The sequence below is a fragment of the Chiloscyllium punctatum genome, chromosome 14 (genome assembly GCF_047496795.1).
Source record: "Chiloscyllium punctatum isolate Juve2018m chromosome 14, sChiPun1.3, whole genome shotgun sequence".
NCBI classification, from domain to species: domain Eukaryota; kingdom Metazoa; phylum Chordata; class Chondrichthyes; order Orectolobiformes; family Hemiscylliidae; genus Chiloscyllium; species Chiloscyllium punctatum.
In genome coordinates, this window is record NC_092752.1 from 45,335,483 (window position 1) to 45,356,293 (window position 20,811).

At 41.7% G+C, this 20,811-nt stretch overlaps 1 protein-coding gene across 6 annotated transcripts in view; it reads right to left on the reverse strand.

The window, feature by feature from the left end:
- Positions 1-20,811, reverse strand: part of gucy1b1 (guanylate cyclase 1 soluble subunit beta 1) — a 265,032-nt gene that overhangs the window by 119,277 nt on the left and 124,944 nt on the right. For 4 of the 6 annotated variants that reach the window (XM_072584282.1, XM_072584283.1, XM_072584284.1 and 1 more), the window contains 2 exons: positions 19,803-19,921; positions 6,560-6,757 (listed from right to left, as the gene is read on the reverse strand). In XM_072584282.1, coding sequence (XP_072440383.1) covers positions 6,560-6,757; positions 19,803-19,921 — 317 coding nt within the window. Of the gene's footprint in view, positions 1-6,559; positions 6,758-17,230; positions 17,300-19,802; positions 19,922-20,811 lie in introns of those variants that run through there. The other 2 variants (XM_072584285.1, XM_072584286.1) reach the window with 2 other exon arrangements.

A 20,811-nucleotide genomic window follows, 5' to 3' on the forward strand; every position in this document is an offset into this window, starting at 1 on the left:
GGGCTTATGCCCGAAACGTTGATTCTCCTTCGATGCTGCCTGACCTGCTGCGCTTTTCCAGCAACACATTTTTAAGCTTATCAAACACAATGCCCCTATCATAAATCCTGTTGAATTTGTGCAACAAAAAGATATTCCTGGAGAAAGCCTCTTGCACCAACTCGGTCTGGCAACATTTGTGGAGAGAAAGTAGAGTCAATGTTTCAAATCCAGCGACCTTCCTTGGAACTGTCTCAAAACGCTGACTCTGTTTTCTAGTCACCGATGCTGCCAGACTTTCTCCAACAATTTCTATTTTCATTTCAGATTTTCAGCATTCACACCTTGGTTTTATTGAATTTGTGAAAACCTAACTTGTATTTTTTAAATGTCCTCTCATTACACCATTTAAAAGAGGCTCCAGCATTATCCCTTTGACTATTGCTAGGCTACATAGTCTGTATTTCCAGTTTTTCTCCAAACTTCTTTTCTTGAAGTGGGATTACATCTACCGCTCTCCAATTTGCCAGGATTATTCCAGAATCTAGAGAATTAATTTCTTAACTTTTCTTTAAAAAAACTAATACTAATCTCTTTCAATTCCTCCTTCACAATACTTGGCAGTTGAGAGGTGATCTTCTAAAAGTTTGGAAGATCAAGAGGGGCATAGATAAGGCTCATAACAAAAAAAGTCTTTTCTTGAAGGTTTCAAAACTATGTGGCATAATTTTAAGTCAAGATGAGCAAGATTTAAAAAGGACATGTGGGGTAATTTTTTTTATAAAAACACTGATTAGTGTGTGGAATAAACTGTCAGAGGAAGTGCTGAATGCAGGTACGATTACAATGTTTAAAGATATTTGGATAAGTATATGAATAGGAAAGATGTTGAGGATATGGACCAAACACAGATGATAGGTGGGACTTGATTAGTTTGAGAACATGGTCAGCACAGACCAGTTGGACTGAAGTATCTGTTTCCATGCTGTATACTGCTATGACTCTAGCATTTCTGGTGAGTAATTTATGTCTTCTCCTGTGAACACAGAGCTAAAGTAGCTGCTTGCTTCCTCTGCCATCCCCTCATTCTCCTTTATCAGTTCTGTCGGTTCAGCCTGAATAGAGCCTAGAACATAGAACAGTACAGCATAGGAACAGACCCTCTGACCCATGATATTACACCAAACATGATGCCAAGTTTAATTAATTCCTTCTGTCTGCTTTTGGTCGATATCCTTCCATTCTTATGTTCATGTGCTTATCTAAAAAGCCCCTGAAACGCCTCTATCACACCTGTCTCTTGGCAGTGCGTTTCAGACACCACCACTTCAATAAACTGTCGCCCCTCACATCTCCTTTGAACTTTCCCCTCTCAACCTAAATGCATGCTCCTTAGTATTAAACATTTCATCTTTGGGGAAAAAAGATTCAGACCATCAATCCTGTCTATGCATCTAAATTTTATAGGCTTCCAGCAAAACTCCCCTCAGCCTCCACCGTTCCAGGAAAAAACAACCCAAGTTTTTCTGGCCTCTCCTTATAGCTCATTCCCTTTAATCCAGGCAACATCCTAGTAAACCTCTTCTGCACACACTCCAAAGCTTCCACATCCTTCCTGTAATGTAGTGATTACAATCGAACACAATACTCTAAGTGTGACCTAACCAAAGACTTTTAAAACTGCAACACTATATTCTGACTCTTGTACTCAATTCCCTGAGAATAAAGGCAAATGTGCCATCACCACCTTTACTACTCTATCTACCTGAGTGGATTTGAAAACCAAGATCCTGGTGCATACCAATGTTGTTCAAGTTCCTGCCATTAACTGTACACTTTTCCTTAAATTAGGGAGATCAAAAGTGCAGCAGTACACATTTCTCTGCCCATACCTGCAACTGATCTATAGCCTACCGTATCCTTTGACGACCTTCTACACTATCCACAACTTCACAGATCTTTGTATCATTTACAAACTTACTAACGTACCCATCCATATTTTCATCCAAGTCATTTACATATATCACAAACAGCAGAGGTCCCAGTACAGATCCCTGCAGGACGCTGCTAGTCACGGGCCTCCAGTCTAAAAATATCCTTCCACCACTACTTTGTCTTCTGTGAGCAAGCCAATTCTGAATCCACACAACCAAGTTCCAAGCACCTTAATCTTCCGGATGAACCTGAGGCACCTTGTCAAAAGCCTTACTAATCCACGTAGACAACATCTATTGCTCCACTGATCAACTTTGTCACCTCCTCAAAAAAATTCAACCTGCCTTGCACGAAGTCATATTGTCAGGTTGCTTGCTTTCAAAAACATGCAGTAATTATTCAGCAGTTCTTTTTCAGTCATAGTCAAAATTACAAAACACATCTTTAATATAATGAAGAATTCTATCACTTTTTCCTCAAGGACCTCTCACAAGATTAGGAGTAGTCAGCATGGTTTTGTGTATGGAGATCATGTCTCACAAATTTGTTAGAGTGCTTTGATGAAGTAAGCAAGAAGGTTAACAAGGGCAAGGCGGTCAACATAATCTGTAAGGGTTTTTGCTAAGGTTCCACATGGCAGGCTGCTCTGGAAGCATGGAATCCACTGGGAGCTGATAAATTGGATACACAGTTGGTTTGAAGGTAGAAAGAAGAGGGTAATAGTAGAAAGACGCTTGTCGGACTGGATGTCTATGACTAGTAATGTGCCTCAGGAGTCTGTGCTGGGCTCTTTACTGTTAATTATTTACAATGATTTGGACGAAAATGCACAAGGCAAGATTAGCAAATTTGCAGATGATACTAAAATAGGTATTACGATGAACAGTGAAGGTGGTTATCAGAAATTACAGCAGGACCTTGATCAGCTGGGGAAGTAGACTGAGAAATATCAAATGGAATTTAATATAGATTAAGTGTGAGGTCTTGCATTTTGGAAAGTCAAATCAAAGTAGGAGCTTCATAGTGAATGGTAGGGCCTTAAAAAGGAGTGTAGTGGAACTTTGGAGATCAGGTGCATGATTCTCTGAAAGTGGAGTCACAAGTAGACAGGGCAGTGAAGGCAGCTTTTGGCACACTGGCATTCATCAGTCAGGACACAAAGTATAGAAGTTGGGAACTTTCATTGCAGTTATACAGGACAATGGTGAGAGTGCACTTGGAGTATTGTGTTCAGTTTTGGTCATCTTGCTATAGAAAGGAGGTTACTAAACTGGGAAGAGTGCAGAGGAAATTTACAAGAATGTTGCCAGGACTCAATGGTCTGAATTATAGGGGGAGGTTGGACAAATTATGAATTTTTTTCTTTACAGCATAGGAGACTAAGGAGGGGGAGTTTTATAGAAGTGTACAAGATCATGAGAGGCGTGGATAGAGTAAATGCGGTCTTTTTCCCAGGGTTAGGGAATCGAGGACTAGAGGGCATCAGTTTAAGGTTGGAGGGAAAAGAATAAAAGGGAACCTGAGGGCAACATTTTATTTTACAGATCGGGTGATATGCAGATGGAATAAGCTGCCAGCAAAAGTGGCTGAGACAGGTACATTTACATGACTTAAACAGTATTTGGACAAATACATGCATAGAAAAGGTTTAGAAGCAAGATGGGCCAAGTGCAGGGAAACAGGTCGGCATGGACCAATTTGAGCCAAAGCATCTGTCTCCATGCTGTAGGACTCTTTGACTGTTTTGCTTTTTGCTATTTTTACCTTTTTTGGGCTATGGCGCTAATTACTCCTGTGCATTCACTTTTGTTTTCTACTTTTCTTTCAAGTTCACCTTTGTTTGTCTCACTTCTCATTTTCCAACCAGGTTCATGACCATCTGCCAAGCTTAAACCATCCCTCACAGCACTAACAAACATCCTAACAAAGATATTGGCCCTGCTGGTCTGTAATCCACCCAGTTTTTACACAAATCAATACCTTCCCCAAAATCGGTACCAATCCTCCTGAACTATTCCTCCAGTTTGTATTTAAACAGTCTGTTCTTTGATTCCTCATCTGACTAATACTTAGCAATGACAATAATCCTAAGAGTTCTACCATTTGAGGCCCTGCTTAATAAAAACATATTTCCTCACTCCCCATTATCTATTTGCAGAACTTAATCCCTCTTTTTACTTGTTGACACTAACTTAGATCACAACCTCTTGCTGTTTTCCCCCACCGTTTAGACTATCCTGCTTCATGACATCCTTGACCCGAGCACCGGGAAGACAATATTCCATCCTAGTGTTGAGTACAGTTGAAGAATGGACTCTGTTCCATTAAAGTAGAATCCCTGTAGCTATTGTTCTACTATTTTTTCTCTCCCTCTGCAGCTGAGCCACTTAGTACCATAGATTTGCTTCTCACTGCATTCTCCTGACAAACCAAAGTGCATAAAGGCAAGGCAGGGCAAAGCAGGCATGGGAGTGTCCAGGTGGACTCAGAACAAGCATGCCCAATGACATCAAGTAAGGAGCCTGGAGATACAGCTTGATCCAAGAGCTTGGTGCATGTTCCTGACTGCACAGTTTTCTTATAATGGTATTGCAAAGAGGCTAGCAAACGTGGTTCCCTTGTTCAAGAAGGGGAGTAGGGATAATCCTAGTAACTATAGGCCAGTGAGTCTCACTTCTGTTGTGGGCAAAGTCTTAGAGAGAATTGTAAGGGATAGGATTTATGCACATCTGGATAAGAGTGATGTGATCAAGGATAGTCAGCATGGTTTTGTGAAGGGCAGGTCGTGCCTCACAAACCTTATTGAATTCTTTGAGAAGGTGACTAAGGAGGTAGATGAGGGGAAAGCAGTAGATGTGGTATATATGGATTTTAGTAAGGCGTTTGATAAGGTCCCCCATGGTAGGCTACTGCAGAAAATACAGAGATATGGCATTGAAGGTGAGTTGGAGGTTTGGATTAGGAATTGGCTCTCTGGAAGAAGACAGAGGGTAGTAGTTGATGGCAAAGGTTCATCTTGGAGTGCCGTCACTAGCGGTGTTCCGCAAGGATCTGTTTTGGGACCATTGCTGTTTGTCATTTTTATAAATGACCTGGAGGAAGGGTTAGAAGGTTGGGTGAGCAAGTTTGCGGATGATACGAAAGTCGGAGGAGTTGTAGACAGTGAGGAAGGATATGGCAGGTTACAGCGGGATATAGAGAAGCTGCAGAGCTGGGCAGAAAGGTGGCAAATGGAGTTCAATGTAGCTAAGTGTGAAGTGATTCACTTTGGTAAGAGTAATAAAAAGATGGATTACTGGGCTAATGGTAGACTACTTGGTAGTGTGGAAGAGCAGAGGGATCTTGGTGTCCATGTACACAGATCTCTGAAAGTTGCCACCCAGGTAAATAGTGCAGTGAAGAAGGCATATGGCGTACTGGCTTTTATTGGTAGAGGAATTGAGTTCCGGAGTCCTGAGGTCATGCTGCAGTTGTATAAGACTCTGGTGCGGCCACATCTGGAATATTGTGTGCAGTTTTGGTCGCCATACTATAGGAAGGATGTGGAGGCACTGGAACGGGTGCAGAGGAAGTTTACCAGGATGTTGCCTGGTATGGTAGGAAAATCCTATGAGGAAAGGCTGAGGCACTTGGGGTTGTTTTCATTGGAGAAAAGAAGGTTTAGGGGTGATTTGATAGAGGTGTACAAGATGATTAGGGGGTTAGATCGGGTTGACAGTGAGAACCTTTTTCCACGTATGGAGTCAGCTATCACAAGGGGGCATAGCTTTAAATTAAGGGGGGGTAGATATAGGACTGATGTTAGGGGTAGGTTCTTCACTCAGCGAGTCGTAAGTTCATGGAATGCCCTGCCAGTAGCAGTAGTGGACTCTCCCTCTTTATGGGTATTTAAGCGGGCATTGGATAGGTATATGCAGGATAGTGGCTTAGTGTAGGTTAGGGGTGCTTTGATCGGCACAACATCGAGGGCCGAAGGGCCTGTACTGCGCTGTAATGTTCTATGTTCTATGTTCTATGTTCTATGTTCTAATTGTCGGTGCAGCCTTTAAATACATCAGTAAGTGGATTTGAAATATGCCGTAAAAGGTTCTTAGAAGTCGACATGCGCTGGATGCGAAAATTTAGGTGTCTGAAGTCAATGCCTATGGAATGTGCCAATGTCCATTATCCAACACGGAGCCTATTCAAAGAAAGTAGCAAGTTTAAGTCATGAGGTGCTTGTTCTGACTTCAACGATTTTTGACATCTGACTTGCTTGATGTTTTTGATAATTTTGGATGCTCAGTATCATTGAGGGGACTTATAATAGTAATAAGCTGTTAAACAAGCTATAATCCCCTCTTTAGATCATAATGGTGAGAAACAGACCATGCTGCTCAGTTGATGCATCAAAGATGCAGTGAGTTGCTCCTGACACTGGGGTAGGCCTCTCCAGACTTCTTGTATGATTTGGCATTCTGTATAAAAGGCTTTCCCTCTTACAATCAAAACATCAAGAGCATGCATTGCAATGCTAGCTACAATCAAATTTATTTAGTAATTAATTAACATGCTATAACGAAGTGATAATTTATTTAATCATACTGATGGGGGAAACATGAATTGAAACAATTGATCGTATGCTTATTAAAGCTCTATATCTTACCTTCATGTTTATTTCAGTGCCATGAAGCTGCTGTGAAACTGTCTTAATGATTCCAATCACTATATCCTGTAAACCTTCCCTTTCTGAATAATAATGTAAAAGAAGAGCTTTCCCTTTATCTGCATCTGTGCATCGAAATGACGGTGCACGCATCCCTGGGTAGATGGTAGCCAGGTGGTCATGTAAAGCATCTAGATTCTAGGGAAACAAAGTTAACAGTTTGTGTCCTGAACATTTATCAAAAGCATTAAATAATATGCTTAATAATAATCAAATAAAATGTTTGATTGACCTTTAAAAGTTGAAAACATTAAGTTGAAAAATAAACAAACATAACCTTTTTAAAAAGTTAAACACAAGAATCTGACATCCACAATACTTTCCACTCTCTACAGACCTCGTATTGACTCATACAGTCAAAGTGACTGTCATTCTGACATTGAAGGCAGCTATCAGACCCATCAGTTCCATGCCAATTTTCTCTCAAAACAAAAATGGAATTCAGTTAGTCCCATAACCTAACTATACCACTGGAGCCACAGGGATAATGTAGCAGCTTCAGGTAGAGACTGAAATGGCAATGGCTGCAGCTTCAGTAAGTGGTGGGTGAGATCTGTCCCTCTTTGCTATTATGGCAGTGCAGTGGTTTCAGTGTTAACTTCAGTGTGGTAATGTGGTGTGTCCAGTCAGGAAATCCTTGCTTTGGCAGCCTCAGGGGGCAGCCCCAGTAGCAGTGGCTAATAGCCACTCCAGAAACCCAGGAGTTATGCAGGAAACAAAAGATGAACTTTGCCCTTACTTTATCTCAAATTATTTATTTTTCTAATTTGTGTTTAAGATGGCACCAAACTGATGACTTCTATGTATCTCACTGAATTTTCATAAATACATGTGACAAAGAGATATAAAATGCAAAGTGACCTTGGAGTACAGGTTCATAGTTCTTTGAAAGTGGAGACATAGGTAGACAGATTAGCGAAGGCAGCTTTTGGCACAATTGCCTTTCTTGGTCAATGCACGGAGTTGGAGGTCACACTGCAGCTGTGCAGGATTTTGGTTTGGCCACTTTTAGAATATGGTGCTCAGTTCTGGTCTCCCTGCTATAGGAAGGATGTTGTGAAACGGTTCAGAAGAGATCTACAAAAGATATTGCCAGGCTTGGAGAATTTGAGCTATCAGAAGAGGTGGAGTAGGCTGGGACTGGTTTCCCTGGAGTGTCAGATGCTAAAGGGTGACCTTATAGAGATTTACAAGGTCATGAGGGGCATGGATAGGGTAAATAGACAAGGTTTATTTCTCCCCTGGGGTGAGGGGAGTCCAAAACTGGAAGACATAGGTTGAGGTTGAGAGAGGAAAGATTTTAAAAAAAAGGGATCTAAAGGACAACTTTTTCCACGCAGAGGATGGTGTGTGCATGGAATGAGCTGCCAGAGGAAGTGGAGGCGACATGTACAATTGCAACACTAAAGACATCTGGATGTGTACACGAATAGGATGGATTTAGAAGCATATGGGTCAAATGCTGGCAAATGGGAACTAGATTAATTTAGGATAACTGGTCAGCATGGACAAGTTGGACTGAACGGTCTGTTTCCATGCTGTACATCTCCATGACTCAGAATCTATGCACCCTTTCCAATAGCAGGGTGACCAAAACCATACACAATACTTCAAAAGTAGCCTCACTGATAGCCTTATACCCGCAACATGACATCCCAACTGGTATACTAAATGCTCTGACCAATGAAGGCAAGCATGACAAACACCTTCTTCAACATCCTGTCTACCTGTGACAACACTTTCAAGGAAATATGCATCCTGTACCCTTCGATCTCTCCGTTCGACAACACTCCCCAGGGTCCCACCATCAACTGTATAAGTCCTGCCCTGGTTTGGCTTACCAAAATGCAACACCTCTCATTTATCTAAATTAAACTCTCTGCTACACCTCAGCTCACTGACCCAGCTAATCAAGATTCCGTTGTAGTTTGAGGCAACCAGGCAAGACAGACCACCAAAACGGATATTAAAGACCCACTGACAACATCGCCTAGCAAGATGACAAATTGTCTGCAGAAAACCACACCAGCTCAGCAAACAAACCTATGACCCTTGTCCACTATATTACCAGTTTTTGCACCATCTGCAAACTTACTGACCATTCTTCCTATATTTTCATCCAAATCATTTTATCTAAATGACAAACAGTGGACACAGCACCGATCCCTGTGGAACAACGATGGTCACAAGACTCCCAGTTTGAAAAACGACACTCTACCAACCTCTGTCTCATACAGTCATGAGAATTTTGTATCCAATTCACTAGTTCTCGCTAGAACTCATGTGATCCAACTCTACTAAATCAGTCTAACATATGGAACTTTGTAAAAGGGCTTGCTAAAGTCAGTGTAGACAGGGTCTACGACTCTGCCCTCATCTATCTTCTTGATCACATCATCAATCACCTACTGTCCAAAGTTTGTACACCTGTCCATAATTTCCTTACATTTACATCTTTGGCATTAGTTGCTGGTCTATAGACAACATTGAAAAATGTAATCGCACTTTTGTTTCTTAGCTGTAGCCTAATCGATGTTGGGCCTTGACCCCCTCAAAGGGCACCCTCACTCTTCAGCACTGCAAGGTGCTCCTTAATCATGACTACTCCCTCTTTCTTCTTTTCATATCTAGAAATATGGAATCCCTAGTTCATGCTTTTTTTGATCCATAATATCACGTTCTCATATATAACCCAGACTTAGTGACTGCAGTCAGTGCATTCACTTATGTATGCTGTAATACTGATGTAGAATTTATTTCTTTCTCCCTTACTCTGAACGTTCTTCATAACTAACCATTTCAGATTTAAAATCAAAGAATCCCTACAGTGCCATTCAGCCAGAGTCTGCATTGACCCTCCAAAGAGCATCCCACCCAGATCCACATTTTATCGCTGCAACCATGTATTTACCTTGGCTAATCCACCTAGCCTGCTTATCCCTGGGCCCTATGGGGTAATTTAGCATAGCCAATTCACTTCACCTGCACATCTTTAGACTTTGGGAGGAAAGTGGAGCACTCTGAAAACCTACAGGCATAGGAAGAATATGCAAACTCTAGACAGACGCTCAAGGCTAGAATCGTATCCAGGTTCCTGGCACTGAGGCAGCATGCTAATGACAGAGTCACCATACCATGTTCTTAAGACATCTAGAAAGTGAAAATATAGTCACAGAATCTCTTCAGTGCAGAAAGAGGCTATTTGGCCCATCCAGTCTGCACTGACCTCCAATGAGCATCCCACATCCCTATAACCCTAGACTGGGTTCAGGGTTCAGGTTTTAATCTTACTTAGGTGCTACCTATCTCACCTAATCGCCTGTGTGCCATGGCATTCCTTTCTAAGATTATGTCCTAGTTTCTAGACCTCTGAAGTTAGTTTAAACTTGATCCAAAGCACCACCAAATCACCTTGTGTAGAATCCATCTATCCTGTTTAGGTACAATCCATTTAGCTTGTGTAGATTCCATTTCCTCCAGAGATGGTCCCAAAGCCCAAAAGCAAACCAAAAAAATCTACACACATCCCTCTTGCATCACATTTCCAATCATATATTTCTCCACTTTTCCCTATTAGTCTGCACCTGGCACAGGGAGCAATTTGAAGGGACGTGTACTCCACAGGAAGCGCTGGGAGTAACATTTGAGGCCCTGCTTACTAATTTTCTACTTAGCTCCCTAATCTTGACAAGAAAGCCACACATCCCTCTTTCTACCCACGCCTTTTGACCAACCTGAATAATGACAGTTGGCTGATCACTCTCACTGCAGAGTGTGCTGCAGCCAATCACTGGAACATTGATCCTGGCATCAGTGGAGGACACATAATCATAGACTTATGCCTGCAGCCACACAAACATCCTGACTATTCTTCTATTATTTCTCTTCCAAATTCTTTTTTTGTTTCCCCTGTAAAGTTGAACCACCTGGATGCCACAAGATCAGCTTTGACAGAACTCCCTAAATGCACCATCACTGTCATCAGTATGCAGTACGTAAATACTGGTTGTTGGTGGGCCACACTCAAGGGACTCCTCAATCATGATGAGACCTAAAGCACAGAAAAAGGTACATCAGCCCATCATATCACTAACAAACAAAGTCAGAAACAAACATCTAGCTATTATACTCCAATCTGAAAACACTTAACCCATAGACTTGGAATCACAAGTACACATCTAAATAGTTGAGATGTTGAGAGATTATTTTGGCTTTACCATCATACTGGCAGTGAGAGCCAGATTCCCATCACCCTAATTTTATTAATCAAATTAGCGTAGGACTTATGCATGTAATGGTAATATCCTGGGCAGTCTTGTGGAACAAAGGGAACTTAGACTGCAAATTCACAGTTCCTTGAAAGTGGAGTCGCAGATAGACAAGGTCGTGAAGAAAGCATGTGGTATGCTTTCCTTTATCGGTCAGTGCTTTGAGTGTAGGAGTTGGAATTTCATGTTGCTGATGTACAGGCGACTGGTTAGGCCATTTTGAAATCCTGCATTCAATACTTGTCTGCCTGCCAAAGGAATAATGTTGTTAAAATTGAAAGGGTTCAAAAAGATTTACGAGGATGTTGCCAGGTTTGAAGGATTTGAGCAATAGGGAGAGGCTGAATAAGCTGGAGGCTGAGGGATGACATTATAGAGGTTTATAAAATCATGAGGTGTACGGATCAGGTGAATGGACAAAGTCTTTTCCCCGGACTGGGGAAGTCCAGAATTAGAGGGCACAGGTTTAGGGGAGAAGGGAAAGATTTAGAAAGGGACCTCAGGGATAATTCTTTTCATGCAGAGAACAATGTCTGTATGAATGAGCTGCCAGAGGAAGTGGTGGAGGTTTGTACAATTACAACTTTTAAAAGGCATCTGGATGGATATGTGAACAAGGGTTGGAGAGAGATATGGGCCAAGTGCTGGCAAATGGGACCGATCTTTGAATATCAGGTTGGCACGGATGAGTTGGACCGAAAGATCTGTTTTGTGCACTGTATATCTGTACCACCATCTCCTCTAAACCTTCTGCCCCTTACTTTAAACCTACAATCCCTAATCATTGATCCCTCCAACAAGGGGAAACATTATTTCCTGTCTACCAGTTCGATCATAATATCCCGGTTCTTGAACTCTATGCTTTGGATAATAAGGGGAAGTATACCATTTCATTTCTTAACTACATTATCCACCTGCCCTGATAAAGGAGGCAACTGGTGTACATTCTCACAAAAGGTCCTTCTGATATTGGGTGCTTCCCATTACTATGTTCCCTTGCTTTACCTGTCCTGCGCAAGTATATCATTTATATTTATCCAGATTAAGTTATACTTGCTACTGATCAGCCCAACTGTTCAGCCTGTCCAAGGCTACCCTCCTCACTTTTTACCACCCCACCAATTTTTGTAACTTCTGCGAACTTATTGATCAACCCTCTTACATTCCAGTCTAAATCACCCATGTAAACCACAAGCAGAAAGGGCCTCAAAAGGGACACCTGTGGGCCCACCTAACCCAGACATCTAGTTGGAAAAACACCCTTCAACTATCATCCTCTGCTTCCTGTCATTCAGCCAACTGTGAATCCAATTTGCCAAATTTGTTTAGATATCATGGGCTTGTACCTTTGCTGTCAGTCTCACATGCATGACCTTGTTGAAATCCAAGTAGATTGTGTCACAAGTGCTGTCCTTATCTACACACCTAGTCACCTCTTCAAAAACATTCAAGTCAGTCAGTCATGATCACTTAATCCACATAGCATCAATCTCGATTTCACCAATTTCCTCATCTCCCCTCCACCCACCTCATTCTAGACCGAACCCTCCAACTCAGCACCACCCTCTTGAACTGTCCCACCTGTCCATCTTCCTTCCTACCCATCTGCTCCACTCTCCTCTCTGACATATCACAATCACCCCTATCTGCATCCACCTATCGCCTTTCCAGAGTTTAGATTAGAGCGGTGCTGGAAAAGCACAGCAGGTCAGGCAGCATCCAAGGAGCTTTCCAGCTACCTCCCACACTTCTTTCATCACTCAGCCCCCTTCCTGCCTTCCCACATTCCTGTTGAAGGGCCTATGCTTGAAATGTCGACTCCCTGTTCCTCAGATGCTGCCTGCCATGCTGTGCTTTTCCAGCACCACACTCTCGACTGATCTGCAATCCTCACTTTCTCCATGATCACTTCTTAACAAAGACATGCTGACTGTTTGACTAAAACCTGCCTCTTTGAATGCAGTTTAACTCTGAATTTTTTTCCAATAGCTTCCCCACCACAGAGGTTAGACTGACTGGCCTGTAGTTTACTGTTTTATCCATTACTCCTCTATCCACTAATAGGCTGTTTTTATTTAGCTATCTGGAGAACACCTAGTCCCTCTCTCCCTCCTGACTCTTAAGCTATGGGGTGACCACATTTTTTTTTTGTTCACGTGAAGTGAACATTACTAATTAAGTCAGCATTATTGCCCATCCCAATCTTCCCTGGAGGTGGTGGCGGTAACCCAACTTCTTAAACAGCTATTGTCCTTGAAGTGTGAAGACAATGCTGTCAGGAAGCAGGTGGGAGTGTAACCATGCACTTGTTGCCTTTACTTCTATCACCTAAAAGGCCAAGAATAGCATAAACATTGGAACACCACCACCATTATTAAAATGCTATCAAGAAAGTTCCCAAACTCAAATGATGCACTGAAATGCCAACTGCTGCTCAAGTTCCAAAACCGAAAGCTTCAGCTGTTGCAACCAACATCTTTATTCATTCATTGCACATGAGCATTGCCCTGGAGAAGGCAGTCATCTTCTCAATCTGAATCTATGGGGTACAGGTACATGTGAAATGCCATTAGGTAGAGAGCTGCAAGACTTTCACCCAGGTATGGCTAAATTAGGAAGATGAGCAACTGAGAGATAGTGGTGCCTTCACGTAAGAGTTACATTTGACATCCGAAAAGGTGGAGAATTTGGAAGATCCAAAAGTGCTTTGATGAGTTACTGCAATGTTGATACACATTGCTGCAGTTACACAGTGATAGTGAGGATGAGAATGTTGAAGCTAATAAATGGGGTATCAAACAGAAGTTCTGATTTATCACAGACAGTGCCAAGCTCAAGTATGTTTGGAACTGCACTCATCCAAGCAAATTGAGAGTACTGCATCATACTCCTAACTTGTGCCTTAGCAGATAGGCTTTAGGAAGCAGAAATCCTAGTTTCTCCTATATGCTTTTGCAGTCTACATTGTTTACATAGCTGTCTAGTTTAACTTCTGGATAATAAATATATTTCACAGATAGTAATCCCATTGAATGTCAAGGAGTGTAGTGGCATTACCTCTGACCAAAAGATTCATGTTCCACCTGCACAAAAGGGGAGGTGGTGATGTGGGAATGACAGGGCAAATAATCCAGATCTCAAGGTTAATGCTCTGCAGACAAGGGTTTCAATGTCACCATGAAAGAAGAAGTAGTCTGAATTCAATGATATGTCTTTCTTAAATAAAAGGGAAGAGAAACCACATTTAAAAACCCACCTGTCATTTAGAGAAGCAAACCTGTCTCCTTATGTGGTCTGGCCGACATGTGACTCTAGATCCACAGCAGTGTGGTTGACTCTTCATCACCCTCTTGGCAATAAATGATGGACGAACCAGACTCACACTCACACGGAATGGAAACAAATCCTTTGGTCATATTAGTCTATGCTGACCATGTTCCTAAACTAAGTTAGTCCCACCTGCCTGCCTTTGGCCCGTACTCCTCCAATTCTTTCCCATTCACTTATTCATCCAGATATCTTTTAAATGTTTTAACTGTACCTGCGTCCATCATTTCCTATGGCAGTTAACTACTCTGTAAAAAAAAAAACAAATTGAGCCTCACATCTTTAAAGCTTTCTCCTTAAAACAATATTTCCCCTAGTTTTGAAGTCGCTAAACTGAGGGACAAGACCTTTCTATTCATTTTATCCATGTCTCTCATGATTTTATAAAACTTTCAAGGGGGTTGGGAACCAGACTTACAGATCAGAGGAGAGGGTAGTTGTTCAATAGGCAGAATTGGAAGGCAGAGTCTGTCAGAAAGGATACACAGTTGATAGGGCAAAGGGATGGGTTAAAGTTTGCCTGTTCCAATGCAAGGAGTGTCAGGAATAAGAATGATGAACTTACAGCATAGATCAGTACTCATAACTATGATGTTGTGGGCATAACGGAGACATCGATTTCACGAGGCAGGAATGGTTGCTGGATGTTCCAGGGTTTAGATCTTTTAAAAAGAACAAGGAGGAGGGGTAAAAGAGAAGGGGGAGTGGCACTGTTAAATAGACCGTGCATCACAGCTGCAGAAAAGGAGTTGTTGAGGAGGGTTATTGACTGAGTCAGCATACTGGTATCTTTGGATTTCAGTAAGGCGTTGATAAGGTTCCCCCACAGTAGACTACTGCAGAAAATATGGAGGCATGAGACTGATGGTAATTTAACAGTTTGGGTTAGATGTTGGCAAGCTGAAATAAGTCAGAGGGCAGTGGTTGATGGGAAACGTTCATTCTGGAGTTCAGTTACTAGTCATGTACTGCAAGAATCTGTTTTGGTGCCACTGCTGTTTGTCAGTTTTGTAAACGACCTGGATGAGGTCATTGAAGGATAGGCTAGCAAATTTGCAGATGACACTAAAGGTCAGTGGAGCTGTGAATAGTGCCAAAGGATGTTGCAGGTTACAGAGGGACATAGATAAGCTGCAGAGCTAGGCTGAGAGGTGGCAAATGGAGTTTAATGTGGAAAAGTGTGAGGTGATTCACTTTGGAAGGAGCAACAGGAATAAAGAGTACTGGGCTAATAAGATTCTTGGTTGTGTGGACAAGCAGAGAGATCTGGATGTCCAGGTACATAGATCCCTGAAAGTTGCCACCCAGGTTGAGCGGGTTGTGACGAAGTCATACAATGTGTTAGCTTTTATTGGTAGAGGGACTGAGTTTTGGAGCCACAAGGTAATGCTGCAGCTGGACAAAAAACTCTGGTGCAGCCGCACTTGATGCATATAGTTCTGGTCACTGCATTATAGGAAGGATGTAGAAGCTTTGGAAAGGCTTCAAAAGAAGATTTACTAGGATGTTGCCTGGTATGGAGGGAAGATCTTATAAAGGAAAGGCTGAGGGAACTGAGGCAGTTTTCAATAGAGAGGAGGAGGTTGAGAGGTGATTTATTTGAGACATAAGATAAATCAGAGGATTAGATAGGGTGGACAGTGAGAGCCTTTTTCCTCGGAAGGTGATGGATAGCACCAGGAGACATGGCTTTACATTGAGGAGTGACAGATACAGGACAGATGTCACAGGTAGTTTCTTTACTCAAAGCAGTAGGGGCATGGACCGCACTGCCTGCAACAATAGTAGGCTCACTAAGGGAACTTAAATGGTCTTTGGATAAACATATGGATGATAATGGAATAGTGTAGGATAGATGGGCTTCAGATTGTTTCATTGACCAGTGGAACTATTGAGGGCCGAAGGGCCCATACTGTGTTGTCATGTTCTATGTTCATAGGTGAAATTCAGTAACAGGAAAGGAGCAATCATTTTATTGGTGTTTTCTATAGACCACCCCCCCCCCTCCCCCCACCCCCAATAGCAGCAGAGAGATGGAAGAACAGGTTGAACAGCAGATCTTGGAAAGGTACAGATGTAACAGAGCTGTTGTTATGGGTGACTTCAACTTCCCCAATATTGATTGGAACCTTCCTGCAGATGGTCTGGATGGAGCTGATTTTATCAGGTGTGGCCAGGAAGGATTCCTGACTCAATAGGTCGACTGGGGTGATGCCATATTGAATTTGGTGCTAGGCAACAAACCAGGCCACAGGTCAGATCTCTCGGTGGGACAGTATTTCAGTGAGAGTGATCATAACTGCCTTACCTTTACTATAGCCATAGAGAGGGACAGGAACAGACAGTATAGGAAGATATTTAACTGGGGGAGGGGAAAGTACACTGCTTTTAGACAGGAGCTGTGGAGCTCTTCTGTGGGAAATGTGCAATAGAAATGTGGAGGCTGTTTAAGGAGCACTTGTTGCAAATGTTAGATAACTTTGTTCCACTGAGACAGGCAAGGTGAAGGAGCTCTGGATGACAAGAGGAGCTTCTCATCAAGAGGAAGAAGGAAGCTTTCTTAAGATTGAGAAGGCAAGGATCTGGCACAGCTTTACAGGATTACAGGGTAACTAGGAAAGAACTCAAAAGTAGACTGAGGAGAGCTAGCAGGAGACACAAAGCCTTGCCGGGAAGAGTTAGGGAAAGGCCAAAAGGTGTTCTACACTTACGTGAGGAATAAAGGGAATGATTAGAGAGAGGGTGGAGCCAATCACAGATAGTGGAGGAAACTTGTGCCTGGAGTATGAAGACGCTGGGGAGGCTCTAAATTAGTTTTTTGCTTCAGTATTCACTAACGCAAGGGACTTTGTTGATAGTGAGAATACTGTGGATCTGGTTAATAGACTTGAACAGATCGGCATTAAGAAAGTGGACGTGCTGGAAATCCTGGGAAGCATCAAGATAGGTAAGTCCCCAGGCCCAGACCAGATATATCCAAGGTTACTATGGGCAGTGAGGAAAGAGATTGCTGCACCTCTCGTGATGATCTTTGCATCCTCACTCTCCATGGGAGTAGTACCGGATGATCGCAGGGAGGCCAATGTTGTTCCTCTGTTCAAAAAAAAGGGAATAGGGAAATTCCTGGAAATAACAGACCAGTCAGTCATACATCTATGGTAAGCAAAGTACTGGAAAAGGATTCTGAGAGATAGGATTTATGACTATTTGGAAAAACAGAGTTTGATTAAAGATGGTCAGCATGGCTTTGAAAGAGGCAGGTCATGCCTGAAGCCTAATTGAGTTCTTTGAGGATGTGACGAGACAAGTTGACCAAAGTCAAGCAATGGATGTGGTGTATCTGGATTTCAGTAAGGCATTTGATAAGGTTCCCATGGTAGGCTCATTCGCAAAATTAGTCTGTATGGGATACAGGGAAATGTGGCTGTCTGCATACAGAATTGGCTGGCCAAAAGACAACAGTGAGAGGTAGTGAATGGAACGTACTCCACCTGGGAGGTCGGTGACCAGTGGTGTCTCACAGGGATCTGTTCTTGATCATCGGCTCTTTGTAGTTTTTATAAGTGAGTTGGATGAGCAAGTGATGATGGGTTAGTACATTTGCCAATGACAAAGGTCAGTGGTGAAGTAGATAGTGTTGAGGTCTGCTGCAGGTCACAATAAGACATTGACAGAGTGCAGAGCTGGGCTGAGAAGTGGTAGATCGGGTTCAACCTGGATAAATGCAGTGATTATTTTGGAAGGTGGAATTTGATTTCTGAATACAGGCTTAAAGACAGGATTCTTGGCAGTGTTGAGGAACAGTGGGATCTTGGGGTCAACATACATAGATCTCTCAAAGTTGCCATCCATGTTGATAGCTGAAAATGTGTTGCTGGAAAAGCGCAGCAGGTCAGGCAGCATCCAAGGAACAGGAGAATCGAAGTTTCAGGCATCAGCCCTTCTTCAGGAACCCATGATGATAGGGTTGTTAAGAAGCATTATGGTGTTTTGGTTTTCATTAACAGGGGAATTGAGTTTAAGAGCTGCAAGGTTTTGCTGCAGCTCTATAAAACCCTGGTTAGACCACAATTGGAATATTGTGCCCAGTTCTGGTTGCCTCATCATAGGAAGGATGTAGATGTTTTAGGGAGGGTGCAGAGGAGACTTACTGCTGGGCTTCTCTTATGAAGAGAGATTGAATGAGCTCGGGGGAAGGAAGGAACAAAAGAAAGGAGGAAGGAACAAACAAAGGAACGAACGAAAGAAGGTACGAACGAACGAACGAACGAACTGATAGAGGTGCACAAGGTAATGAGAGGCATAGATAGAGTAGATAGCCAGAGACTTATCCCCAGGGTAGAAATGGCTGTCATAAGAGTTCACAGTTTTAAAAAGGTGATTGAAGGAAGGTATAGGGGAGATGTCAGAGGTAGGTTCTTTACACAGAAAGTGGTGGCTGCATGGAATGCACTGCCAGCAGTGGCAGTAGAGTTAGAGACATTAGAGACATTTAAGTGACGCTGAACAAGCACATGGACGGCAGTAATTGAGGGGGGGTGTTGGTTCAGTTGATCTTAGATTAAAATAAATGCTCGGGACCACATTGTGGGCTGAAGGGCCTGTACTGTGCTATATTGTTCTATGTCACCCCTCAATCTCCTACCAGCCTCCCCAACCTATTTTAACACAAACCAACCATCCCAGCAACATCCTGGCAATTTTTTTTCTGAACCCTTTCCAGTTTAGTAATAACATTCTTAGAACAGAACCAGAACTGCATTCCGTACTACCAAAAAGGCTTCAAAGTCATGTACAACCCCAACATGATATCCCAGCTCTTATATTCAAAGTTCTGAGCAATGAGTGCAAGCATGCAAAACACCTTATTCACCATCTTGTCTACCTGTGACACAAATTTCAAAGAATTATGTACCTGAACACATAGGTGCGTTTGTTCTCCAACATCCAGGATCCTACCATTAATTATAAATCCAGCCCTTGTTTGTTTTACCAAAATGCAATACATCACATTTATCCATTCCATCTGCCACTCCTCAGCCCATTGACCAAGATCCCTTTGTAACATTAGATAACGTATTCAAAGAGATTGACTCAATATTTGACGTTAGGTCAGTATCCAATACAAACTGAAACTCCATCAACACTGTTGTGATAAAACATGTCCAAACAAGCTGATTTGATATCTAGCTTTCCTTGATTAATAAAGCCTTTCACCATTCTTACATATTGTCTTAAACCTAAATCAATGACACCTTGAGAAGTAAAATAATTGAATGTATATTTGCAAATCTAAAGCAAATTCGTAGTAGGATTGTACATTCAGACAATTTTGCTTACTGCATTTGCACTTAATGCAGCTAATTGTGTAGCCTTTTCACAACTCAGCTTGGGGGAAATGAAGTAAATTCAATATTTTCTCAAATTACTCTCCAATAAATCTTCACTTTTTCAATTTAGGTGAATTTATCTTTAAATTCTATGCATAAACTGAACTATCAAACACTTGCCCAATGTAGATTTTTAATCATTTATATTCATTGGTGTAAATTGAATTATGTTCTATTTACCATCAAAATAACAATTACCTGCAGAAACTCTCTAACATTGGAACCCAAAACACGTAGGATTGTATCATAGCCAGATTCTTGGCAGAATTCAAAAAACATCTTTCCAAACATCTGCAGAATTTCTCCAGCATTGATTTCTGTGAAGAATTGATCACAAAACAGAAAACATTTTCATCAGACCTTATTTCAGATATCTCAATTTAACAATGCACAAAGTTGAACATGCTCAAAAGGTGGTTCTACACCAGTTTATTCACAAATCAAAAATGTACCTTATGGAAATAAAGCCAAAACTTCAAGTCAACAGTAAATATTTGGAGTTATATCAAAACTTTAAAAAGTTTAAGAGGCAGATTGTAATGTAAAAGCTTCAAGGTGTCTATAAGATACTTGTAATGACCATTTCAAATCTCAATAAATGCTTCTTCCTTACAAATTTATTTCAATTTTGAAGTCACATGTTTATAATAAAATGTGTTAAAGTTTTAGAATTAGTTTTCAAAAATATAGAGATAAATGTATTTTGGTTAGTTCTGGGAAACTTCTATTTAAAAAAGGTTTAGAACATAATTTAGAACAGTGGCCATAAGTTTTCAAAAATGCATGCAATCCAGTAAAAGTCTTTAAGTGGACATCTGCGATCTTAATAGATGGAATGCTTACGCCATTGAGTTTTTAAAACAGAAAACACAGACCAAGGCCATTAGTTTAGTTGTTAACTTCAGTTCAGAAGAATCAAGGATTCAGTGGAGAGAAAAGTTTACTCCCAACAGGAGAATCTAGTTTTTAAGCCCAAAACAGAAAATTTATCCTAGATCAAAAAAAGGTTTAGATTTATTACTTCTCCAAGTGTTAGAAACGAAAATCGCTTCTTAATAATCGCTCTAGACAAATTCAGGAAAACAAAGTTTTATTAGCAAGTCTGCAGAGTCGGGCAGCCTTCTGAGTAAAAGGCGCGCTGAGGCTTACAAAGTTTCTCATTATATACAGTACAAATCCCTCCCCTCCTTGGCTCTAACAAGCCATG